Source organism: Microchirus variegatus (assembly GCF_963457635.1).
Source record: "Microchirus variegatus genome assembly, chromosome: 13".
Classification (NCBI taxonomy): domain Eukaryota; kingdom Metazoa; phylum Chordata; class Actinopteri; order Pleuronectiformes; family Soleidae; genus Microchirus; species Microchirus variegatus.
The window spans coordinates 3,372,717-3,395,256 of NC_139814.1; the positions used below are offsets into that span (position 1 = coordinate 3,372,717).

A 22,540-nucleotide genomic window follows, 5' to 3' on the forward strand; every position below is an offset into this window, starting at 1 on the left:
GAGTGACCAATTCACCTAATCCCCAAAACTGCATGTTTTTGGACTGGGAGGAAGCCGGAGAACCCGGAGAAAACCCACACACGCACAAGGGGAGAACATGCAAACTCCATGCAGAAAGGCCCTTGTTCCAACAGGGGTTCGAACCAAGGGAAACCCTTCATCAAAAAATTCATCTTTTGAGATGTTTGCACTTCTTAAAGGAGAGTGACAACAGACTGTTAATACACTCTAAAACAAAACATCTACTGTTTATGATCTTTAGCACATAATCTTAAAATACAGTCATTACCTTTCATTTCAGATCATACCTGGTTTATTTCTTTGGCTTTTTAATGTTAAATGAAGGTATTTAACATTAGTTGTGTTAGAAACAATGCAATTGACGATTAATATAGTCATTTTCTGCTATAACACAAATATCTAGGCATGTCATTGATGTTATTAACTGACATTAAAATATAATTGTATCAAATCCACGTATCCACGTATCAATATATATATATATATATATATATATATATATATATATATATACATATATATACACAGTGGAAACCAGAAGTTAAATCACATTAAACTTTAACTGTTTTAGGTAAATTAGGTTTGCTAAAATTATTTCTATTTGCTAAATGCCAGAATAATGAAGGAGATCATTTTTCAAACAATTTTTTATTACTTTCTTGAAAGTCAGAAGTTTACATACATTTCATTAGTATTTGGTAGCATTGCCTTTAAACTGTATGACTTGGGTCAAACGTGTTGGATATCCTTCCACAAGCTTCTCACAATAGTTTGCAGGAGTTTTGGCCCATTCCTCTTGACAGAACTGGTGTAACTGAACCAAGTTTGTAGGTCGCCTTTCTCGCACATGCCTTTTCAGCTCTGCCCATAAATTCTCAATAGGATTGAGATCAGGGCTTTGTGATGGTCACTCTGACTCTGGGTCTGACTCCAGGTCAAAGTCATAAAAGGGACTGCGGCAGGGAGTCGTGAAGAAGCTATTTTAAACACTGTTAAAACAATGTTTTGATAATGAGTAGCAGTGCATCCACCCACAATCTGAGAAATAAAAATGAAGCAGCCCACAGCATCGGCTCCAATTCTGTTTGAGTAGGATGTTTGGATTGTATTGGATTTAGTATTTTACTCTTTCTGATATCTGATCCAATGAGTCTGAACAGAAGCTCATCTCTGCTTTTGATACAGTTTTTTTGTGCCCGATACTGATATCACAAAATTGAGTATCTACTGATACCGGTATCAGTTAGACCTTGTTCACAAAACATTTGCTTGCCATTTCAAAGACATACTTTGTGAATGCTAGGTACATAAACAAGAGAAACTTTAATTCATTCAAACAGTCACACATTTGACTGACAGATTGAATAAGTGCAGTATGTTTTATGACTGTGTGACACAGGTGAAGAGTTATGGCTGCTTGTGTAGGTGCTTTTGAGCCACAACAATAAAAATCACAGCATTATTCTGTCCAGGAGTGTTCAGGCTTATAACCACTAATGATATATGAACATAAATATCATGGATACTTACAAAGCCAGCTCCCTGCAGTAGTGCACTAAAGTAGAAGTCAATATTCTTTCTTGGCAGAGCTGTGTGTTCTACTCGAGCACGTTCTACTTTTCTGTGGAATCATAATTGATGAATTGATGCGAGCAGACACTCCATCTTCCTCCTCGTCTTTTTATATTCCATTACTTTTCTTGATGCCTTTGGCTTTTTACAATTGATTTGTTTAATCGTCTTAAGGTATTTACCCACATTTATTGATCTATTTTACTTTTACATTTAATATTACCTAAACTTATGCTGCATTGCATTTGCATAGGAACTGTGATGTAATAAAAAGAACCATCTCAGCCAACATATGGCCTGTGTTATGTATTTAAACAGTAATGGGGATGTGAAGAAGTAAAGACGAGAAGATTCAACATGTCGAGGGGAAAACACTGGAGATAATAATGTACAAAAAACAGGAGGTTGAAGAAGGTTAAAAAAAAATCTAATGTAAATAGTAAAAATATATACAATTTAAAAACTGTACATAAAAGTAAGTCAATGAGAAATTGATAAAATAATAGGTACAGTAAAATAGAAATTCTATTCAGTAAAAGGGGAATAACGTCATTTGTTTCTTATCCTGAATTTGAAGTAAAACAAATAGTTTAAATAAATAATAAAGATCAAGTAAGGTCAGGTTAAAAAGGTAGGTCTTGAGTTTGCTTTATTTTAAAAATGTCTTCTATTTTACAGCTGCTCCATCAAAACATGGACATTCTGAAGGATTTTGCAGATAATGGTCCAAATAAGACAGTGTCTAGGTTTGGATCCAGACCTCTCATCAACATCTTGTTTAATCTGAGTCTGTGTAAAAATGACTAGGTCCAAGTACACATTTCTGAATGTTGTCCAACTCCAAAAGTACAATCATCTTTGAACCAAGTATGAAGCTGATACTGTGAACTTCTGTCAGCACATTTTCATCCAGGACTCGCAGCAGCATGCTGTGTCTCTCTTGTCCTCATGAGCGGACAGAGACAATGCTTTGCACTTTGGCTAAAACAATGCAGTGCCTTGTGTGGAATGAGTCAGCGATTTAAAGATTCCTGTTCCATCAGTGTGCCGACAGCAGCTCAATTGAAATGTACCTGACTGGCTGCAGTTTCTTCCCACTCTCATATTGAATGTGTTTTCTCTCTGAAGCCCAGAATGAAGCAGATCGAAGATCAGAGAGAAGTGAGATCAAACGGAGGCTCACCAGAAAGGTCAGAAAGATACCGTGTAACTTTTTATCATACTTTTTTTTTACAATGTTTAAAAACCTCAACTTCATACTGGTGTTTGTTCCTGCACCAGCTGTCCCAGAGGCCCACAGTGGCTGAACTCCAGGCCAGGAAGATCCTGCGTTTCCACGAATATGTGGAGTGCACCCACGCCCAGGACTACGACCGTCGAGCTGATAAACCATGGACCAAACTGACTCCTGCTGACAAGGTGAGACATGACACAATCTCAACACCCTCTGTTTAGGTTATTTTCTTGGATGTGTTTATCCACATGGAAACGGGGCTCAAACAACATAAACTATCTATTTTCTATTCATTCTTAACATTTTCCTAAAAGACGGCATATTTTCATGAATTGTCTTCATCCAAATGTTTCTCATTTGTGAAAGTGAAGTGAAATGAGAAAAATATATACATAAAACTATTTTTTAGAATTAAAAAACTGAAAATTGGCATGTGCATTTGTATTCACCCCCTTTGTTATGAAGCCCATAAAAAGCTCTGGTGCAACAAATGACCTTCAGAAGTCACATAATTAGAGAAATGATGTCCACCTGTGTGCAGTCTAAGTGTCACATGATCCGTCAGCACATATACACACCTTTGTTGAAAGGCCCCAGAGGCGTCACTAACTGAACACTGCCATGAAAACCAAGGAACTCTCCAAGCAAGTGAGGGACAATGTAGTTTAGAAGATACAAGTCAGGGTCATGTTATAAAATGATGATCCCCAGGAGCACCATCAAATCTATCATAGCCAAATGGAAAGAACATGACACAACAACAAACCTGCCAAGAGACGACCGCTCACCAAAACTCAACGACCAGGAAAGGAGGACATTAATCAGAGAGGCAGCACAGAGACCTGAGGTAACACTGGAGGAGCTGCAGAGTTCCACAGCAGAGACTAGATTATCTGTACATATGACGACAATAAGCCGTACGCTCCATAGGGTTGGACTTTATGGCAGAGTGGCCAGAAGAAACACAATGGCACGTTTTGAGTTTGCTAAAAGGCACGTGGGAGACTCCCAAAATGCATGGAGGAAGGTGCTCTGGTCTGATGAGACTAAAATTGAACTTTTGGGCCATCAAAGAAAACGCCATGTCTGGCACAAACCCAACACATCACCCAAAGAACACCACCCCCACAGTGAAACATGGTGGTGGCAGCATCATGCTGTGAGCATGTTTTTCAGCAGACTGGGAAACTGGTCCGAGTTGAGGGAAAGATGGATGGTGCTCAATACAGAGCTATTCTTGAGCAAAACCTGTACAACTCTGTGTGTGATTTGAGGCTAGGACGGAGGTTCACGAGCAGGACAATGAGCCCAAACACACTGCTAAAACAACACTTGAGTGGTTTAAGGGGAAACATGTAAATGTGTACTGTATATGTATACAGTACATGCCAGGCACTGTGCACATTTTTCATTATTTATTATTGTTATTTATTAATTTATTTTAAATACAGCTTTATTCTCTTTATTCTTTTAATTTAGTGTACATTTCAATGTATACAATCACAGAGACAGAATGAAGAAAGCCAGGGCGGCTAAGGAAATAAAACTGGTTGTCAATACAAACATACAAGGATGGTGTTTTTGATATTTCTGTGGGCACAATTTTCCCAGAATGAGTTTCTGTGTGGATAAAACGCCAAACATGATTAAACGAAGACTGAAGTGTTTTTGCGAGGACAGAAGACTCTCAGGAATGTTGCCTCATGAGCTTTATCAAGTAAATGAATTTGAATTGTGACGCTGTATGTGGGAACATTCATTTCTATAGTTTGGAATATGTGTGGACTGTGAGTGAGTGTGGTGCAGCTACAGTGAGAAAGTGTCTAAATTCACACACTTTGTCCAGTAAAGCCACACCTACTGAAGTGCTGTTTCTCATGTTTCCACAGGCTGCCATCCGCAAAGAGCTGAATGAATTCAAGAGTTCTGAGATGGAGGTTCATGAAGAAAGCAAGATCTATACCCGGTCAGGCTCACACACACACACACACACACACACACCACATCAATAATTAATTTCCACTGTTTTCTCCATTTATTCAGTAAAACCCATCAATATTAGATCAGTTGTAGGATGTTTTTTTTGCTGCTGAAGCATCCAGAATAACCTCGAAACCATTTCTATGCTCTTTCCTCCAGGTTCCATCGTCCTTAGCATTCCACTGTAAAACACTCAGACTGGGAAGAGGTACTATACAAGGCCTTATCCCTTTCAATATGAGCTCAACCCATGTGGCCGGAACCAAAGCAAGACAACTCCACAGTCATTCTGACCAAGCCTGGCCCCCCAAACAGACTGTTCAGGGGACTGTAGTAGTGGAATCACTAGAGCAAGAGTTTGATTAGCGCTCTATGCAAACACTAATGTGAGTGAGTGAGGAGTTTTCCTCCATCCCTCTGCTGAGGCTCGGAGACGTGGGGAGACTTTGCTCTTCATTCTTTTGTCTGCTTCCATGAGCAGAACAGGAAGACCATGCACGTACTGACACAAGTGTATTTCCTGTTAGCATCACTGACATAAGCAGCAGATCCTTCTGGAATCAGATTAAACACTGTTAATAAAAATATATATATATATGTATGTGTATGCATGTTTGGTACTACCACTAAGGTGCTATGTTGCACTAGCCTTATTCCACACGTAATAGAACACACTGTAATTAATAGAAAAAATGTGAAAGATGCTGGAACGACACTGTTTTCTTTTTTTTGTCTTATTTAACCTCAGTCATAAGAGTAGACTCAACAGTTGATCGACCTGCTGTCCCACCATGTTTAACTGTGCTTTCAGCATCATTTAACACATATGACTAAATGATCTAAAAGATCCTCTAATTAGGTAAAAAGATCTCCTTTTTAATAATTAAATTATCCAAGCAGGAAAATGTACATATTTTTATTTTCCTCACTTTTACGATCCTTTATGACAAGTGTATAGATGGATGGCTGCAAATGTATAGATCACTATGTAGATTTGATTATTGACTTTATATTGTGTATCTACAGTAATGCTGACATGTTTCAATTGTAAAATATTTCTCAAATGTCTTTTTCAAGCAGCAATGGTACAAAAGTTCTTTTTTTTGATACAGATATCTTTAAAGTTTAAACCTTTTTTTTGCAAGAACACTGTACAAATGAAACATTCAAACAGAAATTAAAAGAACCAATGATTTTCATTTCTGCATGATGTGATTATTCATCAGTATCCTTTCCACCGAAAATCACTTGGTAGTGATGAAAACATGAATGGTCCCTTGAAATGACCAGATGAGGGCAGTGTAATATAACATTCACAAACGTCTCATCAGCATCCCAGAGTCTGACTCTGCTCTGACTCATGCATGATAAAACACATGGGTTTCTTCTAACTTAGGAGTCGTTTGCTTCACCAGTGCAGCTGACATTCAATTAACAAGGCTTCTCTTCTAATTAGCCTTCATATAGTCACTGAATGTCAAATGATAAATGTGATTTTTGTGGTTGTCAGAGAAACTGACATGTAGTCGGCACTCCTACTGCATCTGTGTTAACCTGTTCCTTGTTATATTGTACAGGAAATCAAAACAACTGTTTTTACATAGTCATAGTTCCATAGTTTGTCCATTTCCTGGTACTTCGTGTTCCCACAATACTACATTTTAAAGACTAAAGTTTTGTATTGATTGATTTTCTCCACTACCTTTATTTGGTATCTAGTTGTTTACAGACTGCTTCTTCAGAGCCAAAGTAGCTCATGATTAAATTCATTTAACAGCAATCAGATTAAAATAATAATAATATCTAATCGAGAAAACTGCTCATAATGGATTTGACAATCTGTTGCCTCCAATTTAATATGTAGATGTGAGTTCATCAAGGACTATTTGTGTGGTTAAACTTGACAATCAAGATAATATTTTAGCAACGTATCGTCACATTTTATCCATGCCAATAATTACACTTAAATTCACTGAGGTTGACCTTGTGCTGCTTGATTAACCTGATGGACAATGAGTATGGTGCCACCTCCTGGACAAATGTTGTACATGATGTTCTGTCATGCAAGAAATGGTTTAAATGTATGCCTTAGACTTTCTTATGTGCAGGTATACACACACACACACACACACACACACACACACACACACACACACACACACACACAATCTGCCCTAGTTTCACATACTTATACACTCCAATAGTGAACACACAAACCAGGAGCAGACGTAGTTGGGATTTCATGCAGGACATTGTTTAAGCTTGTTACTGGTGATCAAAGTGACCACACGGTGCCGTAGCGGTTAGCGCTCTTGCCTTTGCAGCACGAAGACCCGGGTTTGAGACACTATGAAATAGGGGAGATGATGGAGTCTGACAGATTATTTCATGTGAGCTCCAGGCCCGGGTTTTTCAAAAGTAATCCGCTCGGATTTTGGATAACGGATTGGATCAAATCTTGAAAATGGGTTTTTGTAGTAGGATTGGGATGACTTTGATATGAAAAAATCTGGCCAAAAATGTAATAAAACTTTAAAATTGTATCAAATAATACTATATTTGGATCATGTAGTATAGCCTACAAGATATCCTATTTATTCATAAGGTTTTAATTTGAGTTTTTCATCCATCAGGCTACAGTGATTAGAGTTTGACCTCCTAAAATATTCCCCCAAACAGCTGTCAATATTGACCACAAATAATATATTTAATTATGTCACTAATTCATGTGTATTCATCACAATCAAAAATATTTGTGTTTTGGTTTAAGATTATTTTTTTGTGATTCAGATCAGTTTTTATCCATATTAAACCTTTTGAAAAACCAGGCCCAGGGGATAATAATCCTGCTGCCTGAGTATCAAATTGTTGTCTCGATCCCTGAGGTGCACAACAACACAGCAGCAGTTCATCTGTGGAAGTTTCTCTGAAAAATAGATAGTTAGGCCCAGAAAATTAAGTTTATGCACAGTGGTGAAAGTAAACACATACTGTAGTTGTGGTTTTTTTCATGTGAATTTTGAATGCTTACGTTACTTATCAATTTGATCTCATTTGCAAAAGTCTGCTTTACTCCCTCACTACACTCGCACGCTCACTCACTCGCTCTGTCACTCACTCGCTCATCTTCTACCACTTTATCCGGTGTATAGGGACGATTTGGGCGAAAGAGAATTATTTTCCTCAGCAATTCCAAAGATCTTTAGTAATAATATTCCTTTCAGTCGTCTCTGCCAGCAAAGGTAGTTATTATCAGTGTTCTAGACTATTGTCTGTCATTGTCCAATCAGAATCGTCAGATTCAAGTCATGTTTTATGGTTCCGCCTCTTCTGGGGCGATTTGACTGACGTGGAGAATCGCCCGAAAGTTCTCCCGTTGACTCTCGTGTTAAAAACTTTAAAAACAAGGAGGACTGTTAATCTTGCTTTATGCACTTATTAAATGGGTCACCTTAATTATTCTCAGAAAAAATTGCCCCCCCCCCCCCCCCCGAAATTTTCTTCAGGAGCCGCCACTGCAAACATCCACTCTCACACTCACAACATAGCAATTTAGAGTGACCAAGACCAATTGACCTAATCCCCATATTGGACTGTGGGAGGAAAGCGGAGAAAACCCGGAGAAAACCCATGCACACAGGGAGCACATGCAAACTCCATGCAACTACAGTTAGATAACTGTAGTTGCATTGTATATTCACAATAGAACTTGATTTATATTCACAATAGAACTTGATTTATATACAGTGCAAGAAGAATCAATAAATGCTGCGTGTATAGTGTCCAATGTAAATCCACTGGTGATAAATCACAAATGTTCAGTATTATTCAGGTCTGGGGACTGAGATGGTCATTCCAGAATGTTGTATTTGTTCCTCTGCATGAATGCCTTAGTAGATTTTGGAAAGTGTTTAGAGTCGATGTCTTGTTGAAAGATCCAGCCCTGGCACAACTTCAACTTTGTCACTGATTCCTGGACATTGTTCTCCAGAATCTGCTGATATTGAGTGGAATCCATGCAACCTCAACTTTAACAAGATTCCCAGTCCCTGCACTGGCCACACAGCCCCACAGCATGATGGAACCACCACCAAATTTTACTGTAGGTAGTAAGTGTTTTTCTTGGAATGATGTGTTCTTTTTCCACCATGCATAACACCCCTTGTTTTGCACAAATAACTCTATTTTAGTTTCATCAGTCCACAGCACCTTATTCCAAATGTGCTTTATCATATGTCAAGCGACTCTGTTTGTGGCGGGTGCAGAGAAAAGGCTTTTTCTGCATTACTCTTCCATACAGCATCTCCTTGTGTAAAGTGCACTGAATAGTTGAACGATGCACAGTGACACCATCTGCAGCAAGATGATGTTGTAGGTCTTTGGAGCTGGTCTGTGGGTTGACTGTGACTGTTCTCACCATCCTTCACCTCTGCTTATCTGAGATTTGTCTTGTTCTGCCACTTCAGGCCTTAACTAGAACTGTGTCTGTGGTCTTCACATTCCTCACAATGTTCCTCACAGTTGAGACTGAGAGCTTAAATCTCTGAGATAGCTTTCTGTATCCTTCTCCTAAACCATGATGTTGAAGAAACATTGTTTTCAGGTCATTTGAGAGTTGTTTTGAGGCTCCCATGTTGCCACTCTTCAGAGAAGATGCAAAGAGGAGAAACACTTACAATTGGCCTCCTAAAATACTTCTTTCTCATGATTGGATTCACCTGTGTATGGAGGTCAAGGGTCACTGAGGTTACCAAACCATGTTTGAGCTCCAATAATTAGTGCTAAAGGTATCGAGATCAATAAAATGACAAGGGTGCCTAAATTTATGCACATGCCTAATTTTGTTTAAATAATTCTTGCACACACAATGATTTATAAAGAAAAATGATGAAACAACAATAAACAATACCAAAAATAAGATAATCAATAAACAAAATACCAAAAATAAGATAATCAGTAAACAATACAAGTTAACATTCAATCAAAATAATTTCCACCTAAATTAATTGCCCAAAATAAAGTAACTAAACAAAATTGTGGTGCATGAAAAATAAAGAAATTAACAAAAGACACGTGATTACTCAAATGATCAAAACAATAAACAAACTAAAGTAAACTAATTAAGGTAAATGTGGCCAAATTCTATCGACTCCATTAAAAACAGCATAAGACCTAATTAATTAAACCAAGTAAAACTGTTTATGCTTATGAGCGATACAGGTTGCCTCCTGTGGACAGAGTTTCTAATTCTGGCAAAACAGCAGCGTTCCTGTGGAGGACAGTGCAGCGTGAGGAAGAGCGCAGCAAACGGGAATGTGCCTGGAGCTGCCAGAGCGCCAAACCAGGCCTGTTGTTCCTAGGTCAACATGAAGGAACCTTGTTAAAAATATACATTTCAATGTTTAAACAAAATCTGAAAAAGGCACAAGTCTACATACCAATCTCAGTGCAAGTATATTCACAGAAGCGCATGGGGGAGTGAACCCTCTGTGCGCATGCAGCCACTATCCGAGGCACCCTATAATTAAACACCCATTCATAAATTGCGCATCATGTGATTATGAAAGGATATCAAAAGACCTACCAAGCGAGATCTGTAAAAGATCCACGTCTAGAAGAGGGGGACCGGCATCGTCATTTACTGCACCGGCACAAACATTTCACACCACTCATACGGAAGCAGGGCGTGCATTCGGCATCAGGGAAAAGCTCAGAGACAGCCACCCATTTATAGACTACGATCAGATGTGACTGGTCAACAAGTAAGTGGAGCAATTAAAGGTACACCTGGACGTCAATTATGACATCTTAATTCTGCCACATTAGCATCACAGTCAATACTTCATACACAAAGCTGTGTCATTCACACATGATTCAAGCACATCGGTCCTGAAGCTAGTTAATAACAATGCAGTCACAAAACGTTCTGAAACGCACTGTGGATTATTTAAAGAAAAACATGTTTTAATCCCTGTTTGTGCAGCTGAACACTAACATTATGTAGATTAATGACATTAATGAAAACTCACCCTATAAGAAGATAGAGCGGTGCTGGCGTCACGTCATCGTCTCAGACAACTACTGTGTCTGTCCTGTTCTCTTTCGGCCGCTGAATAATCATCTGTTTGTTGTCAACAACAGTCTTTCTCTCTCGGACGCCATTGCTCACTGTAGCCAAAAGCACAACAACCTTGCGTAGCGACCCCTACTGATCAGGCGGTAAATTGCAGTGAGTATCCGGCACCACGACGGAGAAGTATGAAGGCTTGAGGGGTCTCCGTGGTTATGCAGCCGCATAAAGCATTAGGCAGTCGGAGAAGTATAATGTGGCCTTAAGTCAATGTCGGACACTGTCATTTTCTCTGGCCCTTTGCTCAATGTGACCAGTGACGACATGTACAGCCTCATGTCATCATTCAATCGCTGGCTGTCAAGGTGGTGTCTAGAAAACAACTGGTTTTATAGCTAACTGGCAAACCTTCTGGGGGAATCCTGGTCTCATGAGAAGAGATGGAGTCCATGCTACTTTGGCTGGAGCAGCTTTCTAGTCGTTTAGGGAAGTTTATTAGAACCCATGACAATCCAGAGATGAGACCAGGAGACAGAGCAGCTATGTGCTTCTTTTTGTCACCAATTAAAAACCCCATAGAGACTGTGTCTGTCCTGACATACTTAAATAAACAAATCAATAGCAAACACAAGTGGAGTTAGACATTCCAATTTAATAAAGATCAATACTGACAATAAAACAGAGTCAAATAATACCACTTTTAAATGGGGACTATTAAAGAGATATTTCACCACTGGGAAGTTGAATGTCTATTAAAAAAGGGTCATCTATGGAGTAGAAATGTGAAATAATATTTGAAGAAAGTGCCTTCTTGGCTGAGAAATTCAGAAAAATTTATTTTTCGCTCATGTACACAAACGACAACAACTCCCAGAATGCTCCGCTCACTTCTGGCTCCAAGTCTCGTAGCAGCGCTGCCTCGCTTCCATTACCACAGTGACGCGGAGAGTGAGTTGTGTAAAGTTCACACAGCTCTCCAAAGTTCTCCAGGTACTCGGTTCCGGCCGCGGGCAATGCCAAAAAGCAGGTTTTTTCCCTCGCAGCCATATCAGTTTGAAAACTACATTCTGTCATTGTCTTCTCTTTACAAGGCCAAATTAAAGAGAGCGAGAGCCGGTGGTAGCTTTTAGAAAAAGATGGCGGACACTGTGTTTACATTCTGGGAATGAAGTCTCGTCCATTCTGGGAAGTCTCGTCCCCCTGTGGGTGAGTCCAAAAAGTGCAGAACTAGTGTTGTAGTTCTAATCTTCACGTTGTGCGTCACCTCCGATGACACAATATGACGTGTAACGCGTCATATTACGTCATCGGAGGTGAGCAAAAATACTTTTTTTTAGAAATCAGGGATAAAAATGAGGGAAGGAAGCAAAATTTCTAAAAAATAATAATGCTATTCTAGAAATACAAATTTTATTGCCCCCCTAAAAAAGAAACTGGTGGATCAGATAAGATGAGCAGCATGGTTTAATTCCGATACTTGCGCTCTTAAACAGGCTTTACGTAGATTAGAAAGAAAATGGTGTTCCAGTTACCGAGGTGAATTTTATACAGCCAGGAAAGATGGTTTTGTAGCATACAAAAAACCCTTCATAAAGCTAGAGCTGTTTATTATTATTCTTTAATGAAGAAAATAAGAATAATCACAGGTTTCTTTGCAGCTCTGTAGTCAGGCTGACACACAATCACAGCTCCACTGAACCATCTATTCCTTTAACACTGAGCAGTGACCACTTTATCAACTGTTATAAAATAACATCAATTAGAGAAAAAACTGATCATCTCCTCCCTCACAGTGACACTGACTCATCTGTTAGCTTTAGAAGCACCATGTGTACAGTTAGACAGTTTCTCCCTGAGTGAACATCATTAGTTTCATCATCCAAACCATCAACCTGTCAGTTAGATCCCATCCCCACTAAACTGTGTAAAGATATGTTTTCCTTTAATTAACCAAATTAATCTATCCTTATTGACCTCCACCAGGATGTATATGTTTTTCGCTGGAGTTTGTTTGTTTTTCTTTTTTTTGTTTTTTTGTCTGTTTGTCTGTCTGTTAGCAACATAACTCGAAAAGTCACGGACGGATTTGGATGAAATGGAAATGTCCGCAATGGGACCAGGAACAAGTGATTCACTTTTGGACCTATGGGAGCGTTTCTTACATTAGCGCCCCCACTGGTAAAAGGAGAGCATTGTGGATTGCATTATATGTATAAGAACTAAGGACAGTGTTTAATTAACATTTGAGAACAATAGAACATGTTGGCAGCGTGTTTGAATGTTGTTTTCGCCATCTAGTATAGTATCTAGAGAATTAATACAGTGGATAATATTATAAGTGCTAATATTAACCGAAAACTGCGTTAGCTAGCTCGTTTTAATGGTGTTGCGCCATCTAGTGTGGTATCTAGAATTAATACCCAACCCAGTTACACCTTCAAAACATAGGCTTAAACTGACCTTTTATTATGCCTGGGTATTTTAGACACTTTAGAATTACAGACCTTGCAGCTCACCACACGTCTCCATATTGCAATCCTGTACAAATGGCTCTGCTTCACCGTCTAAAGGGGGTGTGTTCAAAGGCACAACTGATTCTGCAACGTTTGAAAACAGAACTTCTGGGGATCGTACTTGGATCTACTTTGTTTTGTTGTGGAGTGAAAATGTGGCTTAAAGTGCTGTAGGTGTTCACGTGTTTGTCTGTGTGTGCCGGACTCCACCATCATAAAACAGAGAACGGAGGAGACGCGTAGATCACTATTTAAAGAACACGGTACAGACCTGTTCTACAGGAAAAGTGACCAGAAATGACTTCTGTTGTGATTTGATGATATAAATTAAATTAACTTAAGAGCTCAGGAAACCAATAAAACCCTCATTAGTGACTGAAGTGTTTGATGAGGTAATGATGCAGATACACACCCAAAGGCAACATTAATTGCCTCTTTAGGTTCAAATCAATTTAGCAAACATCTCTTGGAAATGATTTGTTTAACACGTGAAAATGATATTCAGTGTCACAGACATTAGTTACATCCAATGTGACACGTTTCCTCTTGTCACAGTTGAGATTGTGATAATTAGCTTACTTTAAAAAGTGGGACCCACACATAGAAAGTGTGTGAAATGCTCCTTTATAGCTTACATTTTTCACCCACTATTTTCACACAATATCAAGAGAATGTGCTAAATATAGGGAAACAAGAATAATTGTACGTTCAGTTCTACAAGTAATCCAAGAAAAGTGACTAAGCAGGAACTGACTGTGCATGAATGTATAATTAGCAATAAATCTCAAATGTTGACAGCAACTGTGCTTACTGGAGCTGAGTTATGTTCTTGTTGTGGGTGATAAAAAAGAGCTGCACTCGACTTCATCCTGGATATGAGCATTTAATATTTATGACTCTACTGGTGCAATGAAAGTTTTATGTCCAATTTGTCCTCGAAACTAATCAATGCATTGAGTTTTACTGGCAGGTGCACATTATTAGACAGCAAAAGCCCTGTTAGTGACCATTCACAGTCATATTGTAACCACAGCATCTATTCATAGTTTTGGACTATAAAACATCTGCCTCTGACTGGAAGACAAGCAAGAGATGGATTGTACACAAGGCTCTGCAGGCGGAGGGGGAGGTGGGCGGCTGTTAGTCTCCAAACAGTGGCTCCTGTGGGGGAAGTGGGGACTCGCTGATGCGTGGCAGTAAGAAGATTTAGTGAATATAACAAAGCCTGGTGCCACTCAGCAGTTGGGATGCTGAGTCAGGAGAAAGTGCTGTGGTTGTTGTGACAAAGCTGCATTGTGGTAGGAGATACATTAGATGGAATGAGGACAGTGACTGGAACATCCAGTGTCAACTATAAACATACTGATTTAAAAACTGCTCCTCTCCAGCAGGGTGGAAGTGCAAAGTCCCCTACCACGTTCAAGAGGTGTGACCAAGGTGTGACATAGATCAAAATGCCCCTGTACGCAACTGGGTAGACCTACAACTAATCAGACCAATGATCCAGATGATGTATGCAGAGCGACGGAAAACATGTCAAAAAACCTGCTTGTAGTTTTCTCAGAGCTTACTTATTTAAAGGGGGGATAGAATGGTCTTTTGTAAGCAGTTATGGAGGTCTGCTTACAAACATTAGCTTGTTTTTATGGTCAAAAACCTCATAGTTTTTGCAGAACTGCAGAACACAGGATATTGAGCAGCTTCGGTAAGTGTCTTTCAGAGATGACCTAATGGTCCTCTCTTTAAAGACCTGCTCTCTTCTCTTCCTCCACCTCACAATGGACTGATCGTACCTTTAAATTACTGTAAAAAGGCTGTTTCCACTATTCTGATTTTATTATTAGATGTACTTTCTTTGTCCATTTGTTGTTACACATCTTCATAGCTAGCTGGTGGGACTGTGAGGAAAGTCATTTGAATTGCCTTTATGAGGAAATGACCAATACAAATGTTGAGTCTATGAAATGTGTAACATAACTTTCTGTACATCATGTTCTCTCTGTCTCTTCTGATGTCACTGCATATCATTGCACACAGAGGTGAGAAACATCTGCAGCACACAAGTACTGAAAAAGTATCTAAGAATTTGCCCACTTGTAGTAACTAAAGTCTGCTGAGAAAAAAAAATCCTAACTTTCAACAGTTCTGTTGGAAAGATTGATAATTTCATACAAAATAACAATAATAATAATAATGCATTATATTTGGAGGCGCCTTTCATGACACTCAAGGTCGCCATGGACAGTATGTTGAAGTCTGTAAGTGGTCATTTTGAATGATAGTAAATCAGTCTGCTCAAATATATACTCAACAAAAATATAAACGCACAAACTTGAAATGGTGAACAAAAATAGAATGTCATGACATTTGCTCGGATTCTTGATGCATTTGTTTATGGAATGATTTGTTTTTCTCAAACCCAGTAGTCCAGTGTCACTTGGCCACTTCTACTGACTACAATCTCAGATTGAGTATTTCAACTCACCAGAGTCATGGAGCATGACAGAGTGGTGGTCAATATGTGTGACCAGTACACAGACACTCCTTATGGTCTGGTCAATAAAAGGGCACACCAAAATGTGGACTTTTGTCACTTGTCAATATGCCACAGATGTCACAAATCATGATTGAGTGTACCATTGGCTCATGCTGAGTGCTGGGTTGAACGTTACAGCTGTGGCAACACAACTGGACACAAATAGGCTCATAAGGGCAATAACTGGTCTGGTCTTTCATAATTGAAAAAAAATGAAAAAATAGTTTCTAAAAATGAGAGCATTCTCTCATAATTATGAGACACAAAGGTCATTTGGTGAATGTGATGTGGTTGCATAAGCTTTACTCACCACACCTAATATCTTGTTCGCTTTCTGTTATTAAAATTTAGGCACTTCGTTGGAAAATGTATATTAAATTTTCATGGGTTTTCATTTTGTAAAATGTTTAAATGATAAGCTTCTAGCTACACATTTTACAGCACTGTCATACATTACAGTACATGCATACATTTACAGTAATAAACTGCTTATGGTGATTATAGTAGCAACACTAAAATAACAGTATTATACTGCAAAGCTGACATTCTATACAGCACAGTAGTGTAAATGTTTTTACAATAATACAACAGTAGATACGCTGTAGAATAACAGTAAACTCCAGGTAAATGTAGCTGCCAGTAGTTTACTGTAATTTAACATTTAACGTTTACTGATTTTTTCTAAATCCAACGCTTTTGTTTTTGCTCCCAGCTGAACTCAAAGATCTAAAGCATTTTCTTTCTACACAAAATGACCATTTCAACAGAATATTGCACAGGAGTGCATTAGGCTGGCCACAATAAAAGGCCACGCTGAAACGTTCAGTTTTATCACACAGCACAATGCCACAGATATCACAAGTTTTGAGGGAGCATGTAATTGGCATGCTGACTGCAGGAATGTCCACCAGAGCTGTTGCCCGTGAATTGAATGTTCTTCTCTACCATAAGTCGTCTCCAAAGGCGTTTCAGACCTCCAACCGGCCTCACAACTGCAGACCACATGTAACCAAACCAGCCCAAGACCTCCAACATCCAGCATGTTCACCTCCAAGATCGTCTGAGACCAGACACCCAGACAGCTGCTGCAACAATCGGTTTGCATGACCTAAGAATTTCTGCACAAACTGTCAGAAACTGTCTCAGGGAAGCTCATCTTCATGCTCGTCGTCCTCATGGAGGTCTCGACCTGACTGCAGTTCGTTGTCATAACCGACTTAAGTTGGCAAATGCCCACATTCAATGGCGTCTGGCACGTTGGAGAGGTGTTCTCTTCAATGATGAATCTGTTTTCACTGTTCAACAATAGAGTTGGTTTGTTGATTTTAATACAATCTGCATTTACTTTTACTGTGTTTTGTTTATTGTGAGTTTGTATGCTGCCCAATTTATACCAAAACAATACAATTTACTGTTTTTTTTAAGATATAAAATGAATATGGAGTAGAATTAATTCAGCCCATTGGTCCGGCCCTCAACAATTTTTTTCTCATGTGCCCACTTGCGGAAAATAATTGCCCACCCCTAAGAAGCTGCTTGCATAGGAAGCTTCTACAACCAAATGAAAATTCTTCACATCATTTACAGGATGACACCGTGTACTCCTCTCAAGAGCTCTTCACTTTGAATTCAATCATGGTAATGCAAGATGGAATGTTTGATTATGAGCCCACAATTTTCAAAGAAAATATGATTGCTATCTCATTACTATGGTATTTCCCCATTTTGCTTTATTTCGATATAAATTTGATTGATTTCTGTCAACAATCTCAGACAGTATGGAGTTAGATTTGTGTCTTTATTATTCAATCAAAAAAAAGTGTTCAAATGAAATTTTTTGAGTCTCAAATATTTTTTGCAATCAAACACTTTTTTTCTTTGATTGAAAATGTTTTTTTTTATTGAAGTGATTTCTTTTAATTGAAAATATTTTTTTTTTGTTTGAAGCAACTTCTTCTTTGATTGAGTTATAAAGACACAACTGTCCTACCCATAATATGGCCCAAACGCAAAACAGCATTACTTCAATCAAAAATTTGCTTCTAACCAAAAAAACCCTCACTTCGATCAAAGAAAACATTTTCAATCAAAGAAAAACAGTGTTCAAATGCATTTTTTTGAGTCTCAAATATATTTTTGCATTCAAACAATTTTTTTCTTTGATTGAAAAGGTTTTTTTTGATTGAAGTGAATGTTTTTTTGATTGAAAACGTTTTTTTTGATTGAAGCAAACTTTTTTTTGATTGAATAATAAAGACACAAATCTAACTCCATAATACAGACTTGACACACTGGAAATATTCTCTACAACAGGTGCACAAAGAGAAGCTGATAAGAAGTATTACATCAACACAACAGAATAATGAACATAATGTTAAGTATCATCAGCACAATTGCCTTAAACACTGTACTGGAGCAATTAGTTACATGACACAAGTCAAATATACATTTACAAGCAGACCTTTTTTAGAATTCCATTTACAGTGTGAAGCAGTTCCATATAAAAAAGAAATAACAGCATACAACATAGTTGATGACAATATCAAAGAAAGGTAAATTACAAAGGTATATAAAATGTAGGGTATGACAGCAAGGGACAGATAAAGCTGGAGTCCAAACATTCTTAAATGTTGTTTGTTTAAATCCACTTCACATCATCAGCCAATAAATACAATTGTCAGGGAGAAAAAACATAAACAAGTCGTGACAAGTTGTGATTTCGGAATACGCTGTGATTTCACAGTGTATTGTGACTGCACTTGATCCTCATCATAAAGATCATTATTTGGATGTAAAGATAAAGCTGCGTGTAGAGAAATGATCCAGTCTGTGTCAGAACGATGTGGTGACAAAAAAAGGCCCGATATATAATATATATATAATATATATAATTATATATAAAATATAATTGCAATGCCTTGACTTTAGTGAGGTCCCAGCCATACAATACAATTAGATTTAAAGAATTTTGGTTATTGCTACTTTGTTATTGTCACTTTGTATGACTGATTAGTCTTTTTGTACTCAACAAAGAGAACACTGAAACAATTTGAATATGAAAGAATGACAAAATAAACTATATCTGCTCTTCAAGTGTAACTAAATGCCAAACCCATGCCCCCTCCACTGATCCTCACTTTCCATCACTCTCAGCTCTCAGCCCACTTCTTTACTTTTTTGAAAACCAGGCATTGGATGAGCATCACACGGAATTTGAAGAACAGCTGTTTCTCATGTGACTGTGGACACTGGATCATTTGTTTGAACTTGTATATAAGTGAGTAAACACAACCTTCTTTTATTGGCCTGTGCTGAACCACATTTGTATTAAAGTTCGACTAACTGCTTCACTCACTTTCTGCCACGCCTTATTCTTCTTCATGTAGTCTTCATTCTTTATCTGGTTGTGTGTGATATTATGTTTGATGTGCTTCATGTCCCACGTTAAAATGTGACATCTTTACATTCAATAAACTGCATGATAAATATATTTAGACATGTTTACATGACATCATGTAAATGTATTAAGCATTAAACTAGTCTCATATGAGAGCAGGAGCAAAATACTCTGCATCTGCAATGCTGCTGACTTAAACTGTTATGCAAAGCTGAAATGGTCATTAACTTCACATTGATTGATGCCTGTAACACGATTGGTTGTGAAGATCTGCTGATAAGTCAGCCAGAATTATTCAGTCGACTGGCTGAAGGCACTCGCTGTCTGCTAAATCTGCTACAGTTTTTCACTGAGACAGATGACAGTAGTTTTTCTCATTTAACTTGTAGATCAATAATCTTCTAGGAGCCATTTGTTGGCATCAGGACTTATGTCTTTATCTACTTCAGGGATGTTCTTTGAATTTATATTGGTCTTTAACCATGAACTGATAAGGTGTGTAAAGTGTTTATCACTCTGCAGTCAGACTCTCCGTGGGCTTCTATGAGAGACCAACAGCTGAGCTGAAAAAAATCCATAGAAATCAAAACATCAGTGGTGTAAATTGAGGGATGCTTTGATCTTGATGTCGTGCATCATATTTTGACTGTCTGGAGATCACCACGATCATTTATGCTGCAGGTCTTTCCATAAGGGCTGGCAGTAGGTCCTTCATGTAACTCAGCTGTAGCATGGTTTCTTTTGCTTCAGAATCATAGTGGCATATGTTGTGATTCAACTTGTAATTGGTCAGAAAATATTAATACAAATGATTAATTATTTTTAATAATTAATTTTGTTATTAATTTTCTTAAAAACCCTTGCATCGGGCACCATTATGTTGTGGTTCAACAAAAGTGGCAATAATTTGATTGATAAAAATAAAAGTAATACAATTTAATTAATTAACTTTAGATCGGGGCACCACCCTGAAATCAGGGAAAAGACAATCAATCTATGCCTTTCAAAATCAGTCTAAATAATCACTGTAATTGACTATATCAAAAATATCCCAATTGAACAGTAATGAAGGTATGAATCTGAGCACTGACCCTCTCAACCACCATTTGTCACAACATTCATGTACAAAAGACACAGAGCGTTCCTTTAAGTGAACAAAAGTAACAATTTATTAAATCAAATAACAAGAATCAATTAGACAATTTTATTCACCAACATTAAATATCCAAGGCTAATGGAATGATCTAAGTCAATGAACATTAAAGCATAATGATAACTTAGTGATTTGAATCAGTAAATCCCACTTGCTAAAGCTAAAATCACACAGCTATATACAACATAAACACCAGTTTGTGTGTGTGTGTGTGTGTGTGTGTGTGTGTGTGTGTGTGTGTGTCTGTGTGTGTGTGTGTGAACAGGAAGAGATAAGATAAGAGAAGGGAGTGACGCGGTTCTGTGACCGAATAACAGGATCGCGTGTAAGTCAATGGCAGTGTAAACCACACAGACTTGACGCAGGCGAAGCCAGGCCAGCCTGTGAGTCGTAACGTTTAAACAGCCATTATCTCACCACGTGATCTCCCTGCTCGCTCACAGCAGAGGAGGATACCTGCGGAGCGTGGCGCTACATCGGTGGTCTGCAGCGGTGGTCTGCAGCGGAGGCTCCACATTCAACAGTAAAACCACAATAACGAACACCAAACGTAAACAAAGAAACACGTGGTTATGACGAGAACACAAATGCGAGCGTGTGGGTGCGCGATCCAACACGTTCAACACAAAGAAAAGTTAACAAACACAGAAATATAACCTAACTCTGCCCAGAACACATTGCCTCTTACTGTAAGCGGATCTCAGGTTTTGTGGTCCGTCCATGGGTCCGGTCAAGTTTGTTGGAGTCGCAGAGTGTGGACGGGTCGTTATTTAGCTCGCAGTGGACAGCTGTTGATCCTCGTTGTCTCTGAGTGGAAGCAGTTCAGGCGGCAGGTATGGAGCGATTCGCCGGCGGAGGTGTGATCCTCACAGGCGGAGGAGTGGAAGCTGGCATCGTCGTGCTGCACGGGAGAGCCTTATGTCAGAGGGCACGGCCAGAGCCGCGTGGCCCGGGGCCCGGAGCTATGGGCCCAAAGCAGGAACCAGTGCAGCAGGCAAGAGCGAAGGAACAAGAGAGGGAAGAAAGTTCTGTCTTCCAAATTATATGGTTTTATCAGTCGGGGGATCATAAAACAGTGGCGGTCAATGAGACTTAAAGGATTCTGCCCCCCCACGGAGAGCTCTCCAGTCATAAACCCCATGTGGTGTTACAAAATGGAGCCTGCAGGATTTGTTAAACTCACAATCAGGCTTTTGTTTTGCAACCAGGCCTTAGACAAGAACAATAGATTTCAGCCATACTGTTACATACTGACAAACAAAATCTTACCCACTCATATTCTCAGTCTAAATTTAACCTTTATGGGGCCTACGTGTACATGCTGGCCATTAAAATAAATACATAAATATATAAAATATTGCAGCTCATGATTACAAGACAAAGAAACAAACGTAAATCATGTCATCATGTGTCTGCCAGGTCATGGTCAGGGAGAATAAGCACACATGACAGCAGGAAGCATAATGGTGGCTGTCCAGAAATGCTGAATGTCATGCAGCTCAAGAGAAATTGGTGCAACACTACACTGAGATTGCAGCAACTAAAAGACAAAACAGCCATTCCAGCTGGGAACTTTGTGCTGAACTGCAAAGTGGTGAAAGAGCCTGTAGTACCAGCACAATGATGATGAAACGACCTTAGCAAATACCATCTAGCCATTTTAGATGTAAAAGTATAGCCAAACTTTTGAGTATAACTAAATTAATTGAGTAAATGTGATGTCAAAAAAAAAAGCATGTAACATCATCACCTCATCAATGAGAAGCAGTTGCAGATTTTGAATTAGACTTAGAATTGAAATGGCCCCTTGATTGGAAAATGTTCCCAATCCTTGGTGTGAAGAGATCAATGTACGATTAAATTAATAAAACACCACACTATGTCTCAATATACAATATGGAACTCCTATGTGCTATAATCCACTGGCCAGCAGTTGGTTGGTAGTAGTGGTTCTGCTATGTAAGCCTCGATTGTTAGAATTTTCCTCTTTAAATATATTCCTCCATCACCAAAATCTCAGTTGTCTCTACTTAAATGAATGACAGATTTTTTCAGTCCAATACT

The 22,540-nt window shown here is 38.6% G+C and overlaps 1 protein-coding gene across 3 annotated transcripts in view; it reads left to right on the forward strand.

Moving 5' to 3' along the window:
* The window catches only part of phactr4a (phosphatase and actin regulator 4a), a 49,471-nt gene extending 43,550 nt beyond the window's left edge, over positions 1-5,921 (forward strand). For all 3 annotated transcript variants that reach the window (XM_083900022.1, XM_083900021.1, XM_083900023.1), the window contains 4 exons: positions 2,722-2,783; positions 2,875-3,012; positions 4,717-4,793; positions 4,967-5,921. In XM_083900022.1, the coding sequence (XP_083756148.1) occupies positions 2,722-2,783; positions 2,875-3,012; positions 4,717-4,793; positions 4,967-4,982 (293 nt within the window). In that variant the 3' untranslated portion in view covers positions 4,983-5,921. The remainder of the gene's footprint in view (positions 1-2,721; positions 2,784-2,874; positions 3,013-4,716; positions 4,794-4,966) is intronic.
* Positions 5,922-22,540: the final 16,619 nt, after the last annotated feature.